This window comes from Lineus longissimus, chromosome 9 (genome assembly GCF_910592395.1).
Source record: "Lineus longissimus chromosome 9, tnLinLong1.2, whole genome shotgun sequence".
Taxonomy (NCBI): Eukaryota; Metazoa; Nemertea; class Pilidiophora; order Heteronemertea; family Lineidae; genus Lineus; species Lineus longissimus.
The window spans coordinates 8,577,537-8,602,795 of NC_088316.1; the positions used below are offsets into that span (position 1 = coordinate 8,577,537).

General features: G+C 41.2%; 1 protein-coding gene across 5 annotated transcripts in view; it reads left to right on the top strand.

Moving 5' to 3' along the window:
* LOC135493846 (centriole and centriolar satellite protein OFD1-like) overlaps nt 1–25,259 on the top strand; it is a 462,799-nt gene that overhangs the window by 84,263 nt on the left and 353,277 nt on the right. For all 5 annotated transcript variants that reach the window (XM_064781463.1, XM_064781462.1, XM_064781465.1 and 2 more), the window contains exon 8: nt 2,805–2,995. In XM_064781463.1, the coding sequence (XP_064637533.1) occupies nt 2,805–2,995 (191 nt within the window). The remainder of the gene's footprint in view (nt 1–2,804; nt 2,996–25,259) is intronic.

The window sequence follows — 25,259 nt, forward strand, 5'->3', positions numbered from 1 at the left end:
AACAGATGTGAACCAATTTCCATGTGACATGCATACTCTTCAATAACCCTGAAATTCAGTCAACTTTATAACCACAATGCTATTCTTATTGGCTCCAGAAAATAAAAATTATTAAAAAAAACTGTGATTTAACGTCATAATTGTGCTGTCATATTCTGCGCTCTTGAAGCTGCATGGTAGACATCAGCAATTTTGATTAGTGTGGAGCAATGATCAGGTAATTTAGAAGGAATAAAATCACCTCAAATCAATGGTATAAGTCGAACATCGCCTAACACACCAGGTGAGATGTCTAGATTAGATACCTGGTTTGAGGTTATTATGTTTTTCTCATTGCTGATAGTTTTACAAAATGTTTACGTTTGAACGGAGTGTGAAAAATTAAAAAGTCTGTCTCACTTCTCAATCTTACTCCGAAAATACATCCAGCCTGTTTTGTTTATTAAAAATGTGAATGCAAATGTTTTCTAGGACAAAATAGGATGAACATGTTTAATGTGTCAAATGCGTTTTGAATGTGTTATCATTAAATAAATTCTCTTTGCAAAGTTATGAGAATGTGAATGATCGGCCCGAGCTGTTGCTTGCATATAAACGTATGTCTTTCATTGGCCTGATATTCTTCAGTGAGTCGTCGACATGCCTAAGTTGATCTAGACAGTAAAAGGCAGCAAATACTGTTCATTTTGTGGTAAAGTATCTGTTCAATTAAACAATAACACTGCATTAGAATTTCATTGCAATTCAATCTCTCTTTCCATGCAATTCAAGGTATAGCCTACCCCATTTCAACTTGCCTGCTCCTCGGGTAATTTGCGAGTTGAATATAAAAATGTTAGTCTTTCCTTATGGGTATTTAACGTGCCATTTTGATTTAATATTTGAATTGCATTTCTTTTTTACATGTGATTTGATGTACTACATTTGAATTTTGCGTAAAGAAAAATGGAAAACCAAGATATTTTCACTGTTCTTTGGTTGTCAGACTGGACATTTTCCTTCAATCCATTCCTATTGTTAATCCATTATAATCCCTTTAGAACAAAGGGTGACTAATTGGATTAACCGCTGGACCGATTTTCGAAATCTAAATGGATCTTTGTTTCAATGACTTCCATCTGATGATCTTCATTTAGAATGCTTCTGGATATATCCTAATTTCACCCTTGCTCTACGTAATTCAATACGCCTTCAAATATTTTTCTAATTAATGCTCATCTTTGTGTACTTTAGGCTTAATTACTCAACATATTGAGAGGTGTCGATGGTGTATTTCAGTATACAGTAGACATCTTCACTACAGTGCCTATTCAATTTACTACCAAGAGCTCTAAGTCAAAATAGGCGTTTAAAAATAAATACGTTTATTTCAAAAGAAATCTCGTAAAAATATTCTGCCGCAAATATGTCCATCGCTCACAGCGTTTGCGAAAATTTTATGTTACTTACTTACCATACCATACTTACCATGGTATTTGATAAAACTTGGAATCAGTGAAACCATGTAACCTGTGCTAAACCATGGAATCAGTACTAAAAATGCATAAAAACATGAAATAATGCCATAGGAACCTAAGCTGGTTACGAATCAATATTTGGAGCTTGTATAATATGCACCAATCAGCGCTCCGCTTACTACGCCACCATACGTGGCCTATTTGAACTACGGGGCGGTGTGATCATACAGGGTGATACAGAGAAGATTGACTACATCATGCAGTACCGGCTGGCACTTATCCGTACATAATCTTAAGCATGACAAGAAACGTATAAGAATTATTAAGATAGATTTATTACCGAAGGTTTTAGCCGGGTTTGGGGATGAAAAATGAGAAAGAATTCCTTCACGGTGAGCGATTTCGTACATTTTCATGTACACATCGGGATGTAGAGATATTTTCGTGATGTCACCAGTTCTAAGCCAGCGGACACATTTTTTAGTGATTCCCGAGTGCATTTTTGTCCTATCTACCAAGCTTAATCAGAGCATCATATATACAAAATGATTCTTAGGAATTAGTCGCAGATCCGTTTTAATATTCCATATTTTGGAAAAACCCAAACGTCCTCCGGGTAGGTAGTGACCGGCCAAGGTGACCTAGGCTTGGTAAGGTCCGTATAGGCCTACCCCTGATGTCACTAGCCAGTCACTAGGCCTACCTGGAGGACTGTTTCACAATTCTTTCAAAGAGCCTGCTAACAAATAAGGGTTTTAAGAATTCCCATTTCTTTTACAAGGGAAGCCTTTATTTTAACAATTTTAGACATCTTCAGCGTTCGACAACAACGCATTTCAAATGCATTCCGTGATGACGTCATCCTCCACAAAAAGGTGGTTTCTGGAACTACTGGCAAATTGCTATCAATAAAGTCAGCTAGGACGAGATTGGCAGTTGGAAGGGTATAAATTGTGGAAGTAACGCACCCGATTTCATGAGGTACTTGCACAGTGATTCCACGGTTTAGTGCTGATAATTACATGGTTTAGCACAGGTTACATGGTTTCACTGATTCCAAGTTTTATCAACTACCACTTACCATACCATACCATACTTACCATATGCATTTAAATTGTTTCCCTTTTATGCAACAGCCAGCACTTCCATACCTTTGTTTCCCAGACACTCTGTCGATCAAGGGTCACTTCAAACGTCCACACCTGATCAAATGTGCTCACACTGTTTCCGTGTAGAATCTATCTTGCTTCAAATATGTGAAATGAACTAAAAAGGTGTTTGTGTGCCGAGGTTTCCTCTCAGTCTCTGCAGTATGACTGTTAATATTTTTGAGCTATTGCAATTCAGATGGAGAGAGCATATCAAGCTAAAGTAAGCAGTCTCAGCGCGCGGGAGAGATATGCCATAGAACGTCTCCAGAAACAACAAGATGGTCAGGAAAAGGAGGTTTACATCCAACGGCAGAGTATATTGGAGGAGATTGAAACAATCCGTCAACGGGAAACACAGATTAAAAAGGATATGCAAGTCAGTGAGAGGTAATAGGCTTTTATTTTCTAAAGGGAAGTTGTTTTGATTTGCAGCACGTTAAAGGGCATGAAGTCCCATACCGTCATTTCAGGATGTTGACACTGATGCAGTTAAAACATTGAATTATTTTAGTGAAGCAGGACAACATGAACCAACAGCGACATAACGGAGGGTGCTGACCTGGTGAGTTAAAGCCAACTGGATACGGAGCATCAGTGATCCGTCGTCTGTAACTGTTAGTAGAGCAGCTTTTTGGCTCATCGTAGAGTCGTCTTTACACAACCGCAAGCTACGTACCTGTAATGAAGTTTTAAGCCGTTTTCCCTTTAAAACGGTACTTTCTACATGCTCATAACCTTTTCCGAGACGTACTCCGGGAGGAACGCTTTCAAAGCCAAATAGACCTATCCTAGCCTGTCAAACCACGAAATTTTCGTTGTAAGTTATGCATGATAATTTCAGGGTTGGGGGTTCTGAAGTTAGGGGGGTGATTTTTGACAGCTTTTTACCTGTGAGTCAGCTTTGTTACCACGACGGGTTGAACAGAGTCTCAAATCCACAAAAGTAAGCCAATGAGGAACCGGCGTTAAGATAAATGCCAGTGGCGGCGCCACAATCGATCGTACCTTCTGACGCCATGACATCATTTTCTGGTCTGTTGACGTCGCATGAGGTCAATCACGGGAAACCATTGCGTACATTTTTGCACAGGATTTCAACAACAGAAAATGTGCCCAATAACTGGCATCGCGCATATTTTCCGCAAAATTATTTTTAGAAACTGATAGCTCAATAGATTTAACTCTCTGAGGGACAAGTTTTTTTAGGATAGATTTTAGTCAAAATACCCCAACGAATATGATTGACATGATTGTGGGCTTAATAGGGGAGATAGAGTATAGGTGTAATGGAATTATTTTAGGGGTAGTGAACTGCCTTTCAGGTGGGACCTAAGTAAGCGTCATAATATTGATGTTGTTCCCATGGCAACGGTTGAAATTCTCCAGAAAGTCTTAAATTTCCACAAAAATGTTATATATTCCCAACATAATAGTCTTTACACCGTTTCCCTGGTCAGACACACCAAAAATATCATCAAAAATGAATTTAGTAGGTAATTTTGATCAAGAATGGTGAATTTGAGAAACATATCTCTTGGAACAAGGTTGATATGGCAAACCTTTGGGACAGTAGGCCGACCCTTTAAGTCACTATACTATAGCACAGGGTAAATACTGATGCAGACATACCAAAACCACATACACTATGTGTGATGATATGAACTAACTTTGACACAAAGAACACTTCTTGTGTGAAACAAGATTTAGGGCAGTGAACTGCCTTTCAACTAGTCCAAGAATACTTGTCATATTTTCACCCCGTTGCCATGGAAACGCACAGAAACTGAAGAATACCACGAAAATTGCAAGAACCTTTCAGTTTTCTGACTTCTGAACACTTTCTTCGGGCAGATACACCAAATTTTACATCATGACTGGATTCTGGAGGCAATACTCATCAAGGATGGTGAATCTGGCAACAAAATAAGGGGAAATGAGGTTCTTCCAAAACGATCTCCCATAATAAATCAATTATCAACGAAAAATGACAGAAAGAAAATCACAAAACAAACATAAAATGCGAAATGGAAAATGTTCAATAAGCGTATACTTTTCTAGCAGACGATAGAATGCGACACCTAGCGGAATTTTCGTACACCAAAAGATCCGGTCGTCTGCTGACTTCAGAACGCCGCAGGAAGTTTGAAATGCTTAAAAGGGGTGAAAAAAACGGCATTTTGCGTGGGTTTAAAAGGGGTTTAAAAGGGCGGTCGCTGGCGACCGCCCTGTCCTTCAGAGAGTTAAAACAGGAAGATGCAAACGTCGCCGAAATCGGTCGAAAATAAGTGATCGTTTTCGGGTTCAGAAATAACATGAGAATGCATTGGAAATGGAGAGTTTTGGTATGATCGATTGCAGCGCCACGCGGCGGATGAATCGCGCCGGTTCCTCATTGGACTGAAACTTCATCATTTTCTTAACTTTAAACACCCGTTGTTCTCAATTTTAGAAAAATTATATCTTAAATGGAAAATACCAAATGGTATTCAACTGGTTTGGTAAGACCACGCATTGATCTCAAACTGAACTATTTTCGTGTACAACCGCGTGCTGATTGGTTTAATACAGGTGGGTGGCCTAGTAGAAGGCGGTTTTCGTTTGTGGTTACAACGAAGGAATGTTTTTTAAGAAAATAATTTATTTTCAAGCAACGGGATGTGATTCAATCTTATTTTGAACATATATTAACTGAAATATGAAAAAAAAAAAAAAACAGGCATTCTCTGGGAAACCCCGTTTTTAAAAGCTTTTCTTGACCCGCAATGTGTATTCTCAATCGCGGACTCTTGAACGCGTTGAGGATTATTTTCAAAAATCTGGACCGAAAGGGGTTAAATTCACCAGAGTATACAGTGATATAATCTTTTAGCATGGCCGAGAATGCAAAAATATACAGAAATCAGATGAAAAGCATTAAATTGGAGGATTGGAACAAGGATAGGGTTGATCGAGCAAAAAAGGTACTCATGCCCTGCTCATGCCCTGCTCAGGCACCCCTCTGCCCGCATAAAATCACCCCCCAGCGGTACCAGTGACCAACAAATTCACTAAAGTGACCTCCATTTCAGCAAAGAGACAACAATAACCACTGCATTTGCATTTCCATGACCTATCTGGTGAGAAAAATGCTATGAAATGCCTGTATTTCAAAGATATAGGTATTTTTACAATGTGCTAATAGACCACGTACCTGTAATAAAGTACTCTGGGAGGAACGCTTTCAAAGCCAAATAGACCTATCCTAGCCTGTCAAAACATGAAATTTTCGTTGTAAGTTGTGCATGATTATTTGAGGGTTTGGGGGTCTGAAGGGTGATTTTTGATGGCTTTTAACCCGGGAGTCAGCTTTTTCACGACGACGGGTTGAATGGAGCCTCAAATAGGTAAAAAGTGCAATATCTCTCTTATTGATCTTGTTATAAATGACAATCTGGACGTTCTTGCCTTCGCTGAAACATGGCTACACGGCGATAGCCGTGATGATGTAATCATTGGCGAGCTCCTCTCCGACCTCAATGGATATCGTTGTGTTCAGAACCCCGGAAACGATGTTGACTCAAAAGAGAGCAATACATTTCGCGACGTCTTACTATCGTGTGGATTTTGATAACATGCCAACCAGCCAACCCATAAGAATGATCACACACTAGATGTTGTGATCAGGCGTGATTCTGACAATGTAGTGAGTAGAGTCAATATTGAACACGGCACATCATCAGATCATGCGTGCATTTCATTCCAATAGAGATTTGAAAGACCGGCTCGTTCGAGGTCTGTCACAAAAAGTCGCAAGCTTTGCATCGTTGACAGGGATGATCTCTGTTCAGACCTGACTGACACTCAGATGACGTAACTATTATGTCACAGGCATACTGGGATGGTATCACTGCTGTTCTTGATAGCAAAGCACCAGTGATATCTAGGAACATCACTATCCCTCCAAACGCTCCTTGGTACAGTGACGTTCTTTGTGAAGCCAAGAGGGAACAACAACGACTAGAAAGGAAGTGCTTCAAGTTAAAACTGGAAATTGATCTTCAGATCTTCAAGGACTCCGCAATGGATTACCACAAACACTTAAATGCTGCGAGGTCGGATTATTTCAGAAACAAGATTTCAAATTTAAACTGCCGAACTCGGTTCTCGTTTGTGAATGACCTCTCGGGGACTGCTGGTAAGAGGGTTCTTCCCACACACTCAGACAAGTCTGAACATGCCGATCAGTTTGCTGATTTTTTCCACGAGAAAATCTTGATGATTCGGTCTGGTTTTGGAGATGACGATTCTACAAACCCTGTTGGTGTACCGACCTTCACTGGCGCAATTCTCTAGTATTTCAACTGCCGAAGTGACTCGTATTCTGAAACGACTGAACTCAACCACCTGTGAGCTTGACTCTTGCCAACATCTCTGCTAAAGACTTTGAAAGTGACTTTGCACCATTTCTTGCAAAATTGACGAACCCTTCATTGCAATCAAGTGTGGTGCCAACTTGCTTCAGAAAAGCCCTTGTGATTACTTTGCTTGAAAAGCCATCACTTGACTGTGACTTTTTGAGCAATTATCGCCCAGTCTCTAACTTATCTTTCGTATCGAAGGTAGTCGAGAAGGTCGTGACGGAGCAGCTTATCGCACATGTCAACTCAAGTGGCCTTTACCCACGGATGCATTCTGCCTACCGGGGCACAGCTCTGAAACTGCTTTTTTGCATGTGGTTAACGACCTACTTATGGCACTCGACCAAAGCAAGAAGGCTGTGCTGAGTCTCCTCAACCCCTCGGCCACCTTCGACACTATAAATCAGGACATACTGCTGTCTAGGTTGCGAAACCATTTTGGGGTCACTGCGGTGGTACTCCAGTGGCTCGAGTCTTATTTAAAGGGTCGGACACAATGCATACTACCCGATGGTGTTCGGTCTCATGATGTACCTCTCGACTGTGGTGTACCACAGGGTTCGGTACTCGGGCCAATACTTTTTTTGTTGTATATTGCTCCCCTAGAGGACATAATTGTGAAGCATGGTTTCATGTCTTATGCTGACGACAATCAGGTATACGCTACACTGTAGCCAGGAGATCACCCCGATACTGTAAGATCCTTAGAAGAATGTGTAAAAGTAATTTGAGCGTGGTTCAGGAAAAATAAGCTCAAAAGCAATGATCCAAAGACAGATATCCTACATCTAATATCTCGTTTTCGTCAGTCAAACCAGAGCAATACACCACTCATTGTCAACATCGGGGAAACACCAGTCCAGTCGAAACCATCTGTAAAGGGCCTTGGTTTTACTCTTGACCAGACCCTCTCAATGAGAGACTAAAACGATGTCGGTAAGGTAGTTTCTTTTGCCATCTGGCGAATCGGTCATATTTGTCACCTGCTCCACCAACAGTCAGCTGAACAGCTAGTCTATGCTTTTATAACATCTAGGCTGGACTATTAATGTAACAGCTCGCTCTTTGGCCTTCCCGACGCGTACATCAACAGACTACAGTGAATCCAAAACTCAGCTACTAGGCTTGTTGTGCGTGTCAGGAAGTATGACCACATCACCCCGGTTTTAAAGATGCTCCACTGGCTGCCAGTCAAACAAAGATGTGTTTTTAAATTTCTGCTCTTAGCATACAGATGTTTTAATGGACTTGCACCAAAATACTTTTGTGACCTTTTGGTTGCCCACCAGCCAGCACGAACTCTACGTTCATCGTCCGTGGGGCTGATCGTTCCTCCTCGTTGAAAAACACTGTTCTACGGTGCTAGGGCATACTCAGTCACCGCTCCCCTTCTGTGGAACGATCTGCCCCCACACATCAGGTGTGCTGGTTCGGTGGACAGATTCAAGGTCGCGGTTAAAATCCACCTTTTTAAATCCTTTTAGATTATAATTTTTTTATATTGTAAAGCGCACTGATGTTTCACTGAAACGTATAGCGCTATATAAGCATTATTTTTATTATTATATAATTTTCTTTTAAGTGACCGGTTTTCGATAACATTTTTAGCTACGCTGGCTTCCAGCGGAGCTTATGGTTTGTACTGGAGCTGGCCGAAAGTAGTTCCAGCAAAATAGTTGCATTTTCATCCGAATTTGCTGTAGCTGAGCCAGAAAATGTGCCAGGATACCAATATTTTGAACTCTTGTTTCGATAGGATTATAGCTATTCACAGCCGAAAGACTAAACGCCCCATAATTGGCAGTAATTGGCAGATTTTAAGCTGGAAATTGTCGTCTGGTCAAGAGTGACCAAACGGCCTTGATCCTACCTGTCTCTGTAATGTACTGAACGCGCTACGCATAAAGCATTGCCCTAAGGCATTGCAGCCGAGGCTGATAAAGTGATGGCCATTTTGCGAATGTATATAGTGTGTACGTTCACTTCAAAACATAGTTTCAATCAAAATTTTTCATAACGAGCAGTTAGAAAGTGGTATTTCCCTATATTTTGATTCTCAATGTCAACATGTCATTTTGTGGGGTTATTTTGTCTAATTCTTATCAATATTGCCGATAAAAAACACGCAGAGAAACCAAGATTCATGCGCTCAGTTCATCTACGTACGGTAGACGTTTTGACAGAAAACCAGGGTGATTTTTCTCTGTACTTTCTTTTGATTTGCTAGGTACAATTGGCCATGACAACTATTATTTGAAAAGTCATAGTATAGAATGACTCCCGTAGCTTGTTTACATAGGAAGTGTTACCGTTTTTGGCTTTCTGTCTCGTTAAATTTGCTCAGTCATTGAGTCGGAAGTCGAAGATCAAAACACACATGAACACCATAGTACATTTTATCACAAAACGATGTTGCAAAAAATTCTTCACAATTATCTATTACACATAAATATAACAACTACAGGAGAATGACTTTGAAATCCAGACAAAACTTTGTCATAAGAATAGCCTCTTTGTATTTATAAACATCATCGACCTAATCAAAACAAACCCGAACGCTAGATGAACAAACATGGCGGACTGCTTCACAAGACGTTGACATTTTCTCATGTTTTTTGTCGAAATAACAATGATATCGTACACCTTTGATAGTGGCACTGGTCAGAGTGTCTACTGGAGAATGACTTTGAAATCCAGAAAAAACTTTGTAATAAGAATAGCCTCTTTGTGTTTTTAAACTTTGACGTAATCAAAACAAACCCGAATGCTAGATGAACAAACATGGCGGACCACTTCACAAGAATATGACATTTTCTCATGTTTGCTGTGAAAATAACAATGATATCGTAGACCTTTGATAGTGACACTGGTCAGAGTACACAAAGAATAGCGACAAATTAGTGCTGGATTTTCAACGAACCAAAAAACTGCCATTTTCAGTCTATGCTGATACGCAAAACCGCGAGGAGCTGCATGAACTGGGCCTACATTATTTACCATACATTACACACCCGATACCGGTACATAAACAAATGAAATGCGATAAAAAATATGTGCATGGAAGTAAAGTTTGCATTGCAAGCCATGTGTCCAAACTCTACCACGGTGAACTTTAGTAAATAAGGGTGAACTTTTTCAAATTTAACTTTTATAAGTTCTTTCATGATTTAGGCCTAGGTCAATTTCATTTTATCCCCCCCCCCACCAGTTCCCTTTTTTTACACAAGTTTGATCTTTTTTTGTACTTTTATGTTTTACTGTTCCACCAACTTGACCTGCGAGCCTTAAAGCGTTGTATATCCTCCAACAGTTTCGCGACTCAGCATAGACTACTCATTGTTTTTGTAACGTAACCGGGAATGTTAACAATAAATGTCGACAGGGTTATATGTGAGTGGACAGACTTATCTTATTTTGATTGTGTTTTTTTACAAAGTGCTATTTTTTCTCATTTTTACAGGTTGATGCAGTCTATTATCTATGAGTCATTACGGTGGCCTCCATTTGCAAAGTGGTGTTGCTGTGCATGCTGTGGAACTGGTGACACGAAACCAATCAACCAGTCAGCCATGAGATTGACAGGATCGGGAAAGAAGAAGCTGTATCTTAGCTGATTTGTCCTTCACGTTTTTGTCTTGTTTTACTGTATTATACAAGTTGATTGAGTAAAGAAGCCTTGAAATTGTAAATGTGTCTCTGAATTTTTATTTATTATAATAATATGAAATAAAGCTTGCCTATTAAACCTAAACTCTTGAACATGCAACTTTTAACCCTTATAGTGTCATGCTCCACCTTAGGTCAAGTTAAAATTCCTACCCCTTCACTGTCACGCTCGACACTGGGTCGAGAGAGGGTAATGCCTGAAAAAAAAATTGTCCATGGCGCAATTGGAGTCCAGTATGTTCAGTTTATCTGCCAGTGTAAAGACGGCGCTGCGTCTGATCATTTGATACCAGGAAACCAAATTGTTTCTACATGAAAATTTCCCGCAACTTGCAACTGAAAGTCAAGCTCCTTTTCAAAAGAGGTCAGGCAAGGGGTATGGTGATGTTAGAGACGTCATCATGCCTCATGTCACAGGTAAGATGCCGCATTGTCGCCTGATTGATATGAGAGATGAGGGTGATGTCACAATCAAGTGAGTGACCACGTTGTAGCCTGATCGATATAAAAGAAGAGTGTGATGTATGAAATGTTATCATGCCTCATGTCACAATCAAGTAAGACTTCGTTGTAGCCTGTTTGATATAAGAGAAGCAGGTGATGAAAGAGACGGCATCATGCCTCATGTCACAATCAAGTAAGAGACCGCATTGTAGCCTGATTGATATGAGAGCAGAGAGGGTGATGTTAGAGATGGCATCATGCCTCATGTCACAATCTAGAGACTGCATTGTAGCCTTATGGGAGGGAATAGGGCAGTGTCACAAGAACTGATCTAAACTCGAGGCAATGAAGGAGAGATTTGCACTGACCTACTTTTATGACCTTCTGCCCTACTCTAAGACTGTTATAGCTAAAGTAGTCGTGTTTGGTATTGAACTAAAGATAATGAACAGTAGGTTTGTGCGAACCTATTTTCATTGCCAACTGACCTACTTGGAGACGGTAAAGCGAAAGGACCTGAATCTGTGTATTCAGTAGTAAAACACTGTTTTAAGCTGAATGCCCTTCATGAATTTGGCCCCATTTGTCTAAGCTTGATTCCATCTGGTCTGTCCACATCTCCCTAACTACCATAAACCTACATTCTGGTACATGCATATACTATTTGTTACATTTTCTTGAAATTCATATTATTCCTTGCTATTCAATTCTGCCAGCGTAGCTATTTTGGCCACCAGGAATCTAGTTTCATCTTGCCTGGAGTCGGAACAGAAAGAGCCATGCTGTGTTTTTTAGCTCAGCTGACAAAGTCAGCGAAGCTGGTCATATTACTAAGGGAATGGTGTCCGTCCTTCCTGCCATCCTTCCTGCCATCCTTCCTGCCATCCTTCCATGTCAATTTTGGGCATTTTGTAACCGTAAGACCTAGGCACTTTGTTGACGCTGCTAAATAAGGAGTAGCCCAAGGGGAACTCAGAAACCAAAAATCAGCGTGATCCGACCTGCATTCAGCGAATGAGGTTATCGGGAAGTTTAAACTTCTTTCCTTTATACCTCAGGCCACAGAGGAAATATTGTTTTCAAATCTGGCCGAATATTTTTTTTGATAATTTTTCATTTTGACTTGTAATGGAATTAGTTAAGTTTCCACCGCCAGTTGGCGCTACAGGCACATTTGACAGATTTTTTGACGATTTAAAAGCCCGGGTTATGACGTATAGTTGCGCAGTTGTATTCTGCGCATTGAATTGGCCAGGGAACCAGGCTATATTTCAGCATACCGACTGTGACCAGTGTAAAGATGGAAGATTGATTTTGCAACAAGTAACCAATTTTCTGCTAAAAAGTAGTCAAGTAGGCGATATTATCACTTGTTCCTTTCAGTGGGTAGTCATAAGGTATTGAGGGAATACTGTCAGAAATTAGTTCTTGAAAATTTGGCCACAATTCTGTGAAAACGATATCGGAAGTGCACGCTCTGTTTGCGATGTATTTTGAAGTGGAGAATTCCCACAGTATGTGCAGTGAATCGGCATGATTCTGTTTGCATATTAGTTTTTAGTGCTACGATTATTACATGAGTAAAAAGTAGACGTTTTAAGCAACACAATAATGTTACTCCCGTAAAAATTGATTGCAAATTGACGGAGCTACGGCATTCTGTTCGGCAATTATCAGTGCTGATAAAATACATTGCATGCTAATGCATGCGAAATGGCACACTTTAAAAACCGCTCATTGGACAACGTAGGGAATCGCCAGAAATGACGTCATCGCTGGTCTAAGTCTTCTATATAATAATATTAGAAGGGGGACGAATAAAGTCACAGATAGAGGCGTTGGATCGCCTTGAAATTTTGCATGAATGGTGGTGACACCTTACCCTGATGCAACGTCTTGGTGTTATTCAAAAATTTACTTCAGCGGAGCAGAAATGAGGGATTTTTAATCGGACACTGTCAATTCTCCTTACCACTCACACAGAAGCCAAGCCATTGCTGTTAAGTTATGCAGGGGCTTAATCAATTACCTGCACTCCCTGTGGGGTGAATAACATTACCTTTTGAACAGCTGGCTGTAGGGGGATGATTGGAACAGCCGGTATACCTGCTGACCTGCTGAACCCAGATTAATGTTATTTTCAATCCACGATTGCAGGTCACCTGATTTTCGAGATTTCGTGGGAAATTGTAAACAAACGCATGTGTGCAGTTCAAATGTAAACAAAAATGTATTTTTGGTACTTTTGGTTGCTGGACTTGGGTTTTCCCGCAGTTAGGAGCTTGGGTCAAATTGGTGGTCTATTGTTTATGGGTGCTGTTTTAGTCAGAGGTAGCCCTTGATTATGAAGGGATTTTCAAATTAAGGTGACCATGGTGTTTTTATGTGCTCACCACAGCTTTCAATACTTGATGTATCTGAAGATGCGCGCGGAACCTGACATGGCCTTACCAAGGAGCTGCTCACGGTGCTGAACTCCTAGCTTGCCTGTCGACTAAGTGCCTTTTTGGCCGAGACATTGCTGCATGTAGGAGAAGCACGCATTTTAAAGTTATAGTAGTGATAGTACAGTTTTCCTCGAGCCATTTGGAAGCCGACATGTGAAGGCCTATCTGGGTTCTCCTTCTTCTCTGTATAAAAAGGGGCATATTGCTGACTAAGGAACGAGCATATTGACATTGCCTCATCATCTCTATCGGACCAATTGATATACTTTTATATGCACGCATACATCCAGCCATTGCAGGGTCCGAGTCTGTGGACAATTGGTTTGATTAATTTGTCTCTTCGATATTGCTCCTTTATTGCATTAGATTTTCATCGCAATTCAATCTATTCAATATATAGCCAATTTGAACCCTGTCTGTGCCAAGGATAGATTGGTACCCGATCAACTCACTAGGGATACGCAGTAGAGCACTATGTCATGAAAAACTACCCTTTGTATTGTAAATTCCAATCGCCTGCAGGACAGGTCAATTTCTCTCAATAAAATTAATTTTGTTGACTCCTGTAATCTCTACCTTATTAAAAAAAAGACAGTGGTGTTAGTCCCAAACTGGTCATTTCTATTGATTTTGACCTCTGTTAAATCAGGATACCTCTCAATTACAGACAGCATTTTGTATCCTTGTGCTGTACAACCCAGCCTGGACATACCACAGTTGTCCTTGGAGAAGTCTCATCCTCTCTGACACTTCTTTTCTGTAAAGCTACCGATACAACATACTGAACTAGGGATATCTTCCGTTGCCTCCTGTAATATTTACATACCATGGCTGATTAGTTCAATCATATTTCATCCAGCTGGCAGCTCTGCATTGGAAATCTTAGTGGTATAACGTGTTCTCTTGACCTTCAAACAGTAGTATAAAGCTGATATTTACTACTTTACACCCTCAGTCCTATGTTATCAGGTCATCCAGCTTAGCACCAGGCCCTTGGGCCTCTTGGTTTAGGCAGAATTGACCCATGCCTGTCTCGTTTTCTGTAATCCTTTTGAAACATTAGAGGTGATTTCCCTTAATGTGTTAAGTTGCCTTGGTCCTCATTTGCTAACTGTTGTTCTATTAGTGTTATTGCATTCCGAGGTTGGCCCTGTGACTATTTGACATACGCGTATGTATGCCATATATGCCATGTTGTAACCAGGAGTGGGGTTAATTTGATGATTAATGCATTGTACCCAGAACTGTTTGCCTGGACCTTATTTCTTTGGATTACCTGCCTGATATCATTGAATATCTAGGGGCCTCAATTTTGCTTGTGTTGTGAGCTTGACATTTGCCCTGTCAGTCTGCCCTGGATGTTGCAACTGGACATTCAGCCCCAAGGTTGTGAGAATTCAGGACATGACATGCAATTGCTGGTGACAGCTTTGATCCGAAAGGCTGAACTGTTCATCTACAATTTTCTATCCCTTGATCATCTGTCCACAGGGGAGCTTCATAGCCTAGTGGTTAACCCCTTGATCATCTGTCCACAGGGGAGCTTCATAGCCTAGTGGTTAACCCTGCTGGCTATCACGCAAAAGGGCCCGGGTTCGATTCCGGGGAGAACCCAGGATTGTATATCTGGATTAAATCAGCGTGGCTTTCAAGAAAAAAACAATCCTGGCTATTCACAGTTCTTCGAATGAGACTTAAAACTGAGCGCAGGGCAGGTTTATGACCACACCAAGTGAGAAACATGAGTAGCTTGCTTGTATTCAACCTCTCACCGAAATCAGATTCACTAGTCCAATAAACCAAATTGGTGCGTAACCGCAGTGTCACCCATATTTGCTCATCTCACCTTGGAAGAGGAATACTCCCTGGAGAAAATCACCTTCCAAGTGCAGAGCGAACGCTGAAGAAAAAAAAAACTATTCACAGAAAGCGATACCAGTTTCTCTCCTTGGCCTCAGAGGGAATCGTGCTCCGATGAAAAATGCCTTAAATATCACTGGTTACAGCAACTGGTCGTTCTCGGAATCTTAACCGGAGTTCATCCAAGCGATCTGGTCCTTTCATAAGCTGGCGTTGATGGAAATACCATTCTGCTGGGCTGACCCAAGAAAAGCCATGTGCATGTTTCGAGCTTTGGTTCAAGTTGACAACTCCATGGTGTGGTACATGGTAGATACCATCTCTCATTCACTGAGCCAAATTCATCATCAGGGCCCTGTTCAATGTATCACTTTTCTTTCAGACCATTCATCTGCAACACTCCTATCGGTCGTTTCTCTTTCATAAGTCAACTGTCTGGTATCGATGGTAGTCCATCCTTCAGCGTCACTCCAACTTCATACCGTTCCCCAGTGTAGAAAGTGCTCTCTTGAAGTTTCTGCAATTCTATCAATTCAAGGCAAAAGCAGCAAAACCGGCAGTTGCAGTAGTGAAAACGTGTACCTCAAAGTTGTCATTACCCCATTTTGATGGCAATTTAACCGACTGGCTGTCGTTTTGGCAATGATTCACATCGGAGATTGACGAGAATCCGACCCTAACGAACATCAATCGTTTCGACTACCTTTACGGTCAGCTTGATGGCGATGCTTTGGACTCAGTACGGTCACTCATACCATCAGCAGACAATTACCAAGTTCTAAAGAAAACTTTACTTGAAAATGTTGGCAAGGATCGCAGGATTATTCGTGCTCATGTGTTGCAGATGTTCATGTGTTGCAGATGTTTCATATGAGGGACCGACCCCTTTCTGATGCAGGACTGCGTTCATTCTATAATCAAGTAATGACTGACTTGCGGAGTTTGAAAACTCTGAAAGTTGACGTTGATAGTGCCGCTGGAATCATTGTATCGATTCTGAAGGAAAAGTTGCCTAGTTTGATTCGTGGGAATATGGCTGATCTTGACAGAGCGGACAGGTACAATCTTCAGACATTCCTTGACAGTCTGAAGCGTCAAGTGGAGCGTTACAACACTGAGACTGATATTGACCTAGGGGTCAAAAGGTCCTTAGAAGTCTGCCAAAAGACACCATTTTCAACTATGAGTTCATTTGCTGCACACATGAGCATTTGCGCTATATGTGGTTCAACCAGACATGACCAAGTCAGTTGCAATCTCTCAGCAGACCAGAAAATGGATCTGGTTATGGCCAAGGGACTCTGTCGATTGTATTTGACGCCAGGCCATTTTTAGCGGAAATGTTCGAGTTCGTTGAATTGTTCAATTTGTCATGGATTACATAACATGTCGTTGCATGGAGTGGATTTCGGAAATACACACGGTTTTTGTTAAAGAAAAGATCGATCGAGACACGGCTCACAGGAATAAGAATTCGACTAAAAAGGTTACGCAATCAACTCAGGATACGGCTGAGAAAACGATTGTTTGCAGTTTGCCGGCTACGGAGCTTTGCATGGATACATTAGTTGGAGATCTATTACCGGATACTGTTACGTCAGCGGTCATAAGAGATAACCCGGTGCTGGTGAAAACGGCTAGGGCTAAAGCAGATTTCAACGGGATGCAAGTTGATGTACGAATCTTCATTGATGAAGGTTCAATGTTGAGTTACCTACGTCATGTTATCGCGCTGTTACTTGGCATCCAGCAGCCTATGGGTTATGTCGATCTTGGAGTACATGGGTTTCAGAGTTATTCCAAGGATCGTTATGGCTTGGCTAATATTAGCTTGATGACGTCGGATGGAATGATTTGCATTCCAGTGTTGATCTCATGCGAGATAGGTGCACCCATCAAGCAACAAGGGTGGTCTGAGTCGTTGACACTACCCCACGTTCGAGGATTGGAGTTGGCAGATACGTTTCAAGAGAAAGCGTTTGTCGTGGATTTGTTGATTGGTGCTGACAATTCATGGCAATTTATGAAGGCAGAGACCATTGAAGGAAATGGACCAACAGTGCATATGTCGAATTTAGGGGCATTGTTGCAAGGACCACTTCATAAAGATCGGCCAGTGGTGGCAGCGGATATCAGTTCCATGACGTGTTGCATTGGAACTCCACCGGAGACTTGGACTTATGCGAAATATTGTCTAACACGGATTTAGACAACAGGTTGTCGGCATTAATTAAGATTAGTGAGATGGGTGTCGGTGACGTCATGGAAGACGTAGGTGAAGTAGACGAGGTGTTTAAGACTGCATAGTGTGACAAGATCGAATTCCGAGATGGGAAGTATTTGGTACCTCTTCCCTGGAAAGAGGATCATGACGAACATCCATCTAATCTACAGCTGTGTAAACACCGTTTGGAACAGGTCGTTGGTCGTTTGAAGAGGACGGGACTGATGAACGCTTACTGTAAGGTCATGAGTCAACATATAGAAAAGGGTTACGTGGAGGAAGTTATAGACAATCCATGGGACATGAGTGAGTCGCACTACATGCCACACTTCTTTGTTCCGAAAAATTCGGAAACCACGCCATTGTGTATTGTGTTTGCGGCGAACAGCGGTCGCGTGAGTTTGAATGACTGTCTATTCACCGGACCATGTTTGTTGGAAAATTTACACCACTTGCTGGTATTGTTTCGCGTATCTCGCATTGCATTAGTGGCGGATATTGCACATGCTTTTCTTTCAATAGGCCATGTAGAAAGGGACAGAAACTATGTCCAATTCTTATGGTTTCAGAATAATGACCCTTGGAAAGAAGTCATTGTCTACCGTTACACCACCGTGGTGTTCGGCCACACATTATCACCGTTTTCACTTGCCATTCTGCTGGAGAAACATTTAGCACAGTATCATTGTGATGTCGCATTGGATCTCGCGAAGAAGTTATACGTGGACAATTTATTGACAGGTATCGATCAGGACAATCAGGTGCGAAATACGCACACACTCTGGTGAGGGTGCTTGAACCATGCTTTGGACGCATGATTGCTCATTTCTGGACTGACTCAGAAATTGCGTTACATTGGCTGAATTAAAAAAAGACACTGAAACATCAAATTGCCATGAAAGTCAGCACCATTCAGGAGCTAAGTGACGTCACAGACTGGAGACATGTTGTGAGCAGTGACAATCCTGCGGATTTGATATCACGTGGTTGTGATGTGAAGCACTTGAAAGCTTTAAATCTGTGGAACTCTGGACCTGATTGGCTTCCAACCCAAGAACATTGAGATCAGTGGAAAGCTGTTAAAGACTCTGAAAGTTTGGTCGTATCAGCTCCCGAGGTTGACAGCGAGGCAAACTCCGCGCAGTTCACAATGGACATCAGAAAGTGATCGACATTGAGGCATTTGATAGTCTTGAACGGCTTGTGCGTGTTACTGTCTATGTCTTGAGGTTTGCACGGATTAGCCATGAGACGAAGCGTTACATAACCGTGAAAGAAATGCAACTCGCAGAAACCCTCTGGCTTAAAGCAGCTCAAAATGGGCATTTCTCTGAGGCCTTGTCTTATCTGAAGCAGGATAAGCCAAGTGGACGCAGTCCTTGTATTGTACGACAGCTGAATGTCGTCATGGACACTTTTGGTGATCTTCGAGGAATTAGGCATTATGCGAAGATTAGGTAACGCTTTGTCACTTGACAGTAACGCGCGTAGGCCTGTGTTGTTGCCTCGAAAGTGTCACTTTGCTAGGCATGTGTTCAGAAGAACGCATGCGCGCGTCATTAATGCAGGATTGGGTTCTACTGTAGTTGCCGTTAGGAAACGTTACTGGCTACCTACAACACAAGCGGAGGTTAGATCTTTGTTGAGATCATGTGTAACCTGCAAGCTTGTCACTGGACCTGAGTCCAGATCTTCCCGAGTATAGTGTTGACGCTACCAAAGCGTTTCGCTCCCTTGGCATGGATTTCACAGGACATCTTCTTGTGAAAGATAGGGTTGGACAGATTTTGAAAGTGTATGTTTGCTTGTTCACTTGCTTAGGCACTAGATGTGTCAATTTTGAACTTGTCAATGACTTGAGTGCCGATTCGTTCATTCAGGCATTCAGAAGGCATTGTGGTACATACTGTAAAGACTCTATTAAGCTGGTTTCGGTCAGATCGAAAAAGGCCTAAGTTAAATCATCAGCTGCTGCATCCGCCGGTAATGTTGACGAGTTGGTCGTTGATCTTCTAAACGTAATATTTTTCCGTTTCATGAATCCCGTCACATTGCCAAGGCCGCTAGAAGGTGCGCTCAATTGTACGATCATTTTGTAAATAGGTGCACTGATGAATACCTTAGCAGCTTGTGTGAGAGGCATGCTTACCAAGTGCGTTACAGCTGTACCGATGAAGACGTGATTAGCGTAGGAGACGTCGTGCAGGTGTTTGAAGACAACATTCCCCGCTCACGGTGGAAATTAGGCCTTTTAACCGAACTGTTGATTGGTTCTGACGGTTGAGTCGGAGCGGCCATGATAAGAAGTGGCAATGGTTACACTAGTAGAGCAATTTCAAAGTTGTACCCTTTTGAGGTCAGAGCAAATGTCACAAAGACTGTGTTGGATGAAAAGTCATGTGATGAATCTGCTGTGCTTAAGCGCAGTAAGCGTACTAGGATAGAAGCTATTAGACGAAAGATTGCAGAGCAACTCCGCGCCGGGGCGGAGGATGTGGAGTCTTTGGTTAATAAACAGGGAAATGCTATGTATTGGCCTAGGCAATCTTGATGTTATCCGGCGTGTGTATTGTGTTGACTATTAACTCTTTCACTGCCAATAACGTTTTAAAACATTTTTTGAAAATAGGTCGCTAAATTGCCAATAACGTTAAAAACGTTATCAATGTTTCCATTTACCCATCAAAAAGTAAACCAAATTTTTGATTCTACGTTGATTTAAAACTCCCGCCATATGTTCGGAAGTGTTTTCGGAAGCATACGGTTCAATCTTGTCCCCAGGAAGTGGGTATTTCGAGTCAGGTGAATGGGTGAAGATAGACAAACTTGAGACCAATTTGCGTGATGGCGGGACCGAGCACAAAACGACAGCGCTTGACTGCACAAGAGGTTGTAGATCAGCTAGATACGGACAGTGAGCTGGAATTATCTGACTAGAAGTGACGATAGTGATGCACATTCAGATTATGCTAATTCTGATGATAGTCCGCCTGATTCTGATGGTGATGATGACCAGGCAGTTGGTGGGCAGGGGGCACAGCCTGCTGCACGTGGCCGAGGGCGTGGTCGAGGTGGTGCACGCCAAAGAGGGCCCCCAGCTCCTGACAATTGGGGTCCTGCTAACCGTAGACCTCAGGTTAACCCTTGCACTTCCAATACAGAACCACGTGGAGCTGCTGATTTTGATTATAAGCCCCCCTTTAGGAGGGGCTCTTAAGATACACGTGTGTGCGGGAGTATATAATGAATGATTAGAAATAAAGAGAGTAACTATTGTATATCCTACAAACAAATTTTTTTGGTTTTTCAAAATGGCGCTGAATTAATAAATCAGACCAGTTGTAGTGCTGAATTAATAAATCAGACCAGTTGTAACAGGTTACGAGAACATCTAATTTAAATCTTCATGGGAATTCGCTACATATGCCTAAGAAATTGGCCAATTATATTAATATTTTTATTAGAGAAACATCCGTCCTAAATAATGACAGAAAAGGGTGGTTTATTTCAATTTTGTGTCGACATGGTCGAGGTCACGTGACATAAACAAAACAATCGCACACACCCGGCCCGTCCAAAAAAGGCACTTTAAGAAAAATAAATACGTTTTTCCTGCTTAAAACTACACTGACGACTAAGTTATTTTGGTCTACTACCCAAATCTGAAGTATCAAAATGAATCACAAACTAGAACTAGCTCTATTTAGCAAAAGTTGCGTGAAAAATTCGTGTGAGCGACATTCTGCACCCTAGCGGCCATAATTAAACTACTTTCAGCCGCCTGCTCCGGTCTCGTTAGGGAGTTTTTCCCAAATGTACGCGATGATGACATGCCCCATTAACAGGACGTAACATCTATTTTAAAATGCGTTTCCAAAGTGAATGCATGAGGACAACCCATTTGTGTCGTATATCACTGGAAACGCCCGATTCCCGTGAATAAGGACAATCACAATGTATAACATTACCAAAACAAAAAAATGTGTCGGAAGGAACTATGGATGGTCCCAACATGGGGGGTTTGGGGGGGGGGGTTTCCTATGGCACGCCAAAGCGGAATTATTTCAACCCTGTACAAAATATTAAAAATGATCCAACATTTTCAGAAAACAAGCCAACATTAGCGGAATTATTTCAACCCTGTACAAAATATAAGCATTATTTAAAAAAAGATCCAACATTTTGAGAAAACAAGCCAACATTTTTTTTTGACATTTAGAAAAATTCGTTAGAAAAAAATTATTTTGGGGTTAAACTTTTTTTCGTCATAAAAAAACTTTAAAAATTCATTATTTCGTGAAAAAAATATTTAATTTTTTTTCTTCTCTTGAAAATATTTTCCCGCAACATTTTTTTTAAAATGTTGACAAAATTTTACGGCAACATTTATTTTCGTTCAAGATTTTTTTCTTGCAACTTTTGTTTTCGTCGACAATTTTTTCGTCCAACAACGAGCGCCATCTGTGAACAACTAATTGAACTATATCCCCTCGAGACGAGGTTTAGCTACGGGGTACTTCTGGCATGTTTCTTTACACGAATATCTTACGCACGTGGTTGTCACTCGTCATGAATGTGTCAGTGTCAGACACCAATCACCACCAACCAACACGCGAACTTATTCATCTGATCCTATGTGAGAAGTATGATAAAGGGCGCTTGTTTTGAGATGGCAACAACAACATACGAACGAACGAACGATCAGAATTCCCAACCTGCTTTGAGTATGAAGTACCCCAGCTTAACCTCGTCCCTGTGCGCGAGTTCTATTAGCAGTTCATAGGTGGCGCTCGTTGTTGAACGGAAAAAATGTTGAACGAAAAAAATCTTGAACGAAAATAAATGTTGCAGTAAAATTTTGTCAAGATTTTTTTAAATTGCGTGGAAAATATTTTTAAGAGAAGAAAAAAATGTAAACGAATTTTTAGAAGTATCACGAAAAAAGAATTGTTGGCTTGTTTTTTCAAAATGTTGACATGAGTCTAAAAATTTTTATCTTTTTTAAAAGATTGTCGGGTATATTTTTGAAAGTTTAAATAGTATTTCTTCTCTGTTGCCAAGAAATTTGTAGTTGCTAATATTTTTAGCTCACCTCTTAGCAGAGGTGAGCTTATCCCATACCGTGGCGTCCGTCGTCCGTCGTCGTCGTCGTCGTCGTCGTCGTCCGTCATCCGTTAGCAGGGCACGTTTCGTAACTGTTAGAGCTATTGAGTTGAAACTTGGTACACATGTACCCTTATGTAATGACACCTGGGAGACCAAGTTTCGGTCCGATTCGTTTCATGGTTTGGCCACCAGGGGGCCAAACGTTAAAAGTGAAAATATGCAATATCTCCCTTAATAGTAGTCGGGAAATTTTGAAAAAAATATGGTAGGTACTTCTAGCAAAGGTGCATCATATATCCTCCGGGTTTTTGATTTGACCTCCTTTTCAAGGTCACAGAGGTCAAATGGTGTAAATTAGCCGTTAGGATGTAACGATGGCACGTTTCTAAACTGCAATGACTATTGATACCAAATTTGGTACACATTTACCCCTTAGTCAGGTGATCTCAGGGACCAAAGTTTGGTCCAATATGATTCACCACTTGACCACGAGGGGGCAAAATCCAAAAACCTTAAAAATGTGATTATTCCTTAACTTCTTGCCCGATTGCCACCAATTTGATATCATGGGTACATCTAACCACCATACAGTATATGTCACACAGGTTTTTAATTTGACCTTCTTGTCAAGGTCACAGAGGTCAAATGGCGTAAATTCGCCGTCAGGCCGTAACTATGGCACGTTTCTTAACTGCAATGACTATTGATCACAAATTAAGTACACATGTACCCCTTGGTCAGGTGATCTCAGGTACCGAAGTTTGGTGCGATCTGATTTGCCGTTTGGCCTCCAGGGAGGGGGCCAAATCCTAAATTCTTCAAAATGCCATTATTCCTAGTAATGACTTGCCCGATTGGCACCAATTTTATATCATAGGTACATCTAATTCTAACATGCATTCAATGTGTCACCCGGGTCTTCTTTGATTTGAACTACTTTTCAAGGTCACAGAGGTCGAATGTACTGTAAATTGGCCATTTTGGGGAAATTGTAATTGCTTGGACCTACATCAAACCTAACACTACATGACACAAGACCATGCTCTTTATCCATCTTTCCTCCACATGAGGTGAGCACAATGGCCCTGGCCATTTCATTTCAGGGTTGAAATAATTCCGCTTTGGCGTGCCATAGTTTCCCCTCCATTGTACCAGGTCGGGTCGAACTCGAGAACCCAGGTGCACTCTCAATATCGAGTGTAAGGTACCAAGATGCAATTCGTGAAAAATACTCGGAAAAGCAAGTGTACTCGCTTTCTCGAGTGTTATATCCCGTGAGTCACTGCGCCGATCGCACTTGAAATACCAGGTATACTCGCGTTATCGAGTTGTTATTAAAGAACATCTGCGGTGCTAATCGTGCACTCGACTGATCGAGTTTGGAAAACCTTGCGAATTCGAGTATTTTGTCCCACCATGCTTTGCAAGAGATAGTTACTTCCGCTCGATTCTCTTAGCAGACGACAAGCTCCGGTTAATAGGCGTGCCAAAACGAACAGTGACTGGGGCCTGATGAGACGTTTTTAAGTTTCCGTTTCGAGTGTTTTTAATGCCTCAAACGTCTCAGGAGTTGTTGTTTTTTTTCAATCAAAGACAACTATTGAACAACAATGTGTAACTTAATCTATTCATTTACTTGTATCATATATCTATACAGGATAAGTGATATTGTTAACCTGCTCCTCACCGGACTTCATCTCATTCAGTATCAACCAGTCATTACCGACTGCCCATTGTCTCGGCACATGAAAGAAATAAACAACTGACTGAGACTCGAACCCGAAAATGCCTGAACATACATTTATTTCTGTACCGGTATGACACCATTTGTTTTCTGATGATTGCATGTGAAACACAGACTTAATTTTCAGCCTGCGAGTAATTCTATGTGACATATTGGAACGTACTTTACTTCATGTTCTTGATGGATAAATTATACGTTTTACACAAGTTGACATCGTGATTCGAGAATCATGAAAGGAATAGTCAATTATGGTGCCGACAAAATGCACAGGGAATGCACGTCAGTGCATAATGCATTATCACATGTCCTTTGATGTGCGGTCTAGCTGACTAGAATTGAGATGTCTTTGACGGACCAGTTGGTTTCTGGCAGTTTCCAGCTCGAGAGGAGTTAAATTTCCCGACTGTGAAGCACTTAAACACCATTGTTCATGTAAAGCATTGTGACAAAACAGTTTAAAATGTCCACTCTGACTTCTTTTCATCATAATCACATGACAAATACTTCAAGAATCATGAAAGGAATAGTCAATTATGGTGCCGACAAAATGCACAGGGAATGCACGTCAGTGCATAATGCATTATCACATGTCCTTTGATGTCCGAACACGGTGCAAAAACAAACCACGTATCAAAATCTTCAACAAAGCCCACTCAAGACACTTTGTCCTTCTACTTTATACACAGACAATGATTCGTATGCTAATATACAACTTATTTGATATACTTTGTAGCCGTAAAAACTCCTAAATATGGCGAAAAAA